This window comes from Poecilia latipinna, unplaced genomic scaffold (assembly GCF_001443285.1).
Source record: "Poecilia latipinna isolate Pla-1442-1.1 unplaced genomic scaffold, P_latipinna-1.0 Scaffold1381, whole genome shotgun sequence".
Taxonomy (NCBI): Eukaryota; Metazoa; Chordata; class Actinopteri; order Cyprinodontiformes; family Poeciliidae; genus Poecilia; species Poecilia latipinna.
This window is the reverse complement of record NW_015113997.1, coordinates 67,810-71,711: the sequence shown is the minus strand read 5'-3', so window position 1 is coordinate 71,711 and position 3,902 is coordinate 67,810. Positions and strand designations below refer to the sequence as shown.

Genomic DNA, 3,902 nt, shown 5'->3' with positions numbered 1-3,902 from the left:
TTTTTTTTTTTTTTTTTTTTACATTTTGAGAAAATACACACTAAATGGTTAAGATTGTTAGAGAGAAGCAACACAGCAGACCAAGAAGCACATCAAAGTATCAACTTAAAGCACAAGTGACTTCAAGTTTTGAGTTCAAGTAACAGTTAATCAGTTGAGCAAAACAAGCCCAGACCAACTAAAACTGCGGATGCAGTGTTTCACTTCCTCCTAACGACATATCTTTTTTAAACCAGACAGCTCAGTTCTCATGGTTACAATTCATAAAACATTTCTAAAAGCTCCTTCAGGCATAACCACATGATATTAAATAGAGTTGAGATAGAGAACAACCTTCTTTTCCAGACAAATAGGTTTTTTTTTGTTTTTTTTTACCTCTAGCAGGTCTAAGTTCAACACTGTTGTTGTTAGTCGTCTCTTTATGACAAACATGAAAATTAAGTGATGGACAAGAGTCCATTAAATGTTTAGGTTTTTTTTTTTTTTTAACTCTAAGGAGCTTCTTACCTCTTCTAAGCAAAGTAACAGCGGTTCTTAAATTCCTCTCATTTGTACATCCTGTCTAACTACTGACCGATGATTGAAGTGTAAGATTTTATTTTGTTTTGTTTTTTTATTCTGAAATCTAATTCTGCAAATGTGCGTTGCTGAAATTTAATTAGGCCTTGTGTATTCCACAGTGTTTTCACAAGGGGTCCCCAGACGGAGGTCATGCATAATCTTAATCTCACTGTGGCACACAACAGCTCAAGGCCATAACAGAACTTCAGCATCTCTACGCCACAAAATTAATTCATAAATAAACAAGTACATACGTTTCACAAAGTCTTTCTAATATCCCCATTCCCACAAAAAATAAAAAATAAAATAATATTTTAGCACAGATTTAGCTGGGAAGGAAACAGTGCTGGGTCTGCGGGTATAAAGGATCTGCCGCTGCCCAGGTCTCCCCCTTTCCTCCTTGGCAGAACTCCTGGTGTACATAAAATAAAATCAATCTTCTTAACACCAAGTCGCAATCCATCCTAGAATATCTCTAATCTTTATTTCAGCTACAAAATACATGTATTTTCCTCAGACTTGCATGCTTTTCGCTCGCATGAGCATGGAGGAATTTAATTCTTTTTTTTTTTTATCAATGAACAGATGAAAATATTGGAAGAAAAAAGAAAACAACTCCACCTAGAACCATGCTCAAAATGACACATGGACAGACTCACTGCTGCTCACTGCTGCAGTTTTTGCATGATAGCAGCTGATGTGCTACTTTATGGGACTTTTCGCAGAGGCAACATTTGTTCTTTTTATGTAACGACAAGCAGAGGCTACATTTTACATTTCATTGTGGGGATTTCTGTGGGTGCCACGCTCCATAAACTTCACACAGAATGCTGACACTGGGATAACATGGCATATAGTGAATATACAGTGCACTGTATAATATATAAAGAGCAATTGTGGGCAGTGTGTACTTGTACAGCAGCCTTGATTTAAAAGCTCCCTACAGGGAAAGTGGGCGGCATATTTATGGACGGGTGAAAACAAACAGGCCAGCCGTGCTAATGATCAGAAAGACAATAGAAGCTTTTTTTTTTTTTTTTTTTCCCATTCATTAATAGAGTCCCTTTCATTTGCAGCATGCTGTTTGGGAATCTTTACATTTACCTCGACTGGAACGGAAAATCAGAAATATCAGGTGAAGTCAGACTCGGCTAATTACCGTTTTGATTATAAAAGCAAAAGTGTTGCACGATGATGCAAGTAAATTATCATCGCGCAGGATTATACGACTGGCTGGTAATTATAAATCTGTCTCAGCTCGACAGTCTTAAAATGTCTGTCGCCTTTTATTAAAGCCGTTTATTTTCATCTCAGACAGCAGCAGGAGGAATATTTTTCTGTTCCTGCTGGTCTCCTCCATCCTTGGCACGCTCAGCTTCCTGGTGTTGAGGACGAGTCATCATGAAGAGGAGCTGCAGTCTGAAGAGGAAGGGCAGTCGCTGCTCTCAGCGCGCGCAATGTAAAGGACCGTACTTTAGATAATTACACCTCTTTCCCCCTGGTCTTACAAAATCAACCAGAATGTACTGAGGTCGAATCAAAGAGGAAACAGTTGTGAATTTACTGGTTTTTTTTCTCTCTCCTTGATAAAACCTTCCCAAAAAAGATTTTTCCTCCAAATTGCCCATCTTGGATTTTACGAGTGTTTCTCAAGATGAACGTAATGGTACAGCTTTGCAGAAATTTGGAACCGGGTTTGTTCTTCAAAAAAAATGACACTGGAATTTTTTTTTTTTTTTTTTTTTAATTTTGACCGAGTCGAGCCCAGTGTCGGCACTCGAGAAGAGAAGGCTGCAATCAGGCAGATCCTAACCGGCTAAGATGGAGAACTGTTGAGTGTGGCAAGAAAGGCCCTCAATGTGTGTGTTATTTTTTTTTTTTAGGCGTGTTTTAATTTTCACGAATGTGGACGAGGACAAGTGAAAGTCAGGCGAGAAAAAGTTTTTCCAAATGGTCTCTTAAGAGCTCTCTTAAAGATGTAGTTCACTTCATGTTTCCTCTATGGAGTAAATCCATGCATTTCTATGTGTGCAATTTATTTCTGTTGATCACTTTGACCATTGCAGAAGTTTAACATCAATGTCTCTTCTGCTGTTTAGGTACAAGAACAGAGCAAACACCGCTCTGCAGGACACCAAAACGGAGTTCCGTAAGTTTTTATTTAGACTTTATTAAACAGGATCAGAAATGCAGTAAAAGTGACATGAGTTCAAATGAGAAAGTCCCTTACTTACAGTGCTCTCCACAAATATTTGAATCCCAGGTAAAAATTATTATTATTTTTTTTTTAAATCCAAAAATAAAAACATCTTTTCTTGCAAAGACATAATCTGACACTTAAGAAAACTGCTGCATTTCTCTTACAGCGAACTTAACATTTGTTTTAAGTGCAGCAAAATAAACCTCCATCTTCATCCAGTCTTCTCTGCAAAAGCTTAAGTTGTTTTAAACTGTTTATTCATATTTGACTGTGATTTCTCTTCTCTTTCCCATTTTGAAGACTGACTAAGAGAAATTGTCTTTTTATGAACCTCTGTCAGTATTTATACCCCAGGAAAACAGGAAGTTACGGCCGGGTTACTCACTAGAAAAAAAAGAAGAAAAAAAAACAGGTTTGAGTTGTATAGTTATTGTTGGAAGTGCAAATGGCTGTGCTAAAGTGATTTCTTTCTTAACTTTACACTTTCTTTCTCGTTGAATATGAACTTAAATCAAAGGTTGGAAAGTATTTTACGGCCTACGCAGTTATAAGACTGCTGACTTGACACTTGTCCAGACCATATTCATAAAACGTTTTTGATAGAGAAGTTGACTGTTCACAAAGTTCTGTGTGCCATTATATTTGTGGAAAGTTAAGTGAAAGGAAAATGTGGCATAAAGTGATCAAAATACACAAAAATAACTGAAACATTTTGCTCTAGTTTTAATAAATCTGTAGAATTTATTAGGCATTATCACTTTATGTGGGTTTTATAATTGAGTTGATAAAATTTACATTTATTGAGATGCACTCAATAAATACACCAGCGCTTCATTTGGGGTCACAGTGTATATAATTGTATATAATTAAAGTTAATAAGGATAAAAAAAAAAGAATAATTCTGAGTGTGTTGTTAGCATATAAACCCAAACATTATTTCTTATGTATTTCCTTGAGAAACAGAACACTAAGTTCTGTTGTAACAGAACTTTGTGTTCTGTTACAACACTAAGTACTTCATGAAATAAAATAAAAAAATCTTACATTTATTTAATTTTGGTGATCACTACAGTCTTTATCTTGAGCTCTGTGTTGCAAATGAGGCCCAAAATGACTGATGGCATCACAATGCTGTGCTTAA

At 36.2% G+C, this 3,902-nt stretch overlaps 1 protein-coding gene across 1 annotated transcript in view; it reads left to right on the top strand.

Moving 5' to 3' along the window:
• Positions 1-3,902, top strand: part of LOC106962173 (UNC93-like protein MFSD11) — an 18,085-nt gene that overhangs the window by 7,635 nt on the left and 6,548 nt on the right. Inside the window, exons 6-8 of the mRNA XM_015056405.1 lie at positions 1,638-1,696; positions 1,876-2,020; positions 2,661-2,710. Of these exons, the coding sequence (XP_014911891.1) occupies positions 1,638-1,696; positions 1,876-2,020; positions 2,661-2,710 (254 nt within the window). The remainder of the gene's footprint in view (positions 1-1,637; positions 1,697-1,875; positions 2,021-2,660; positions 2,711-3,902) is intronic.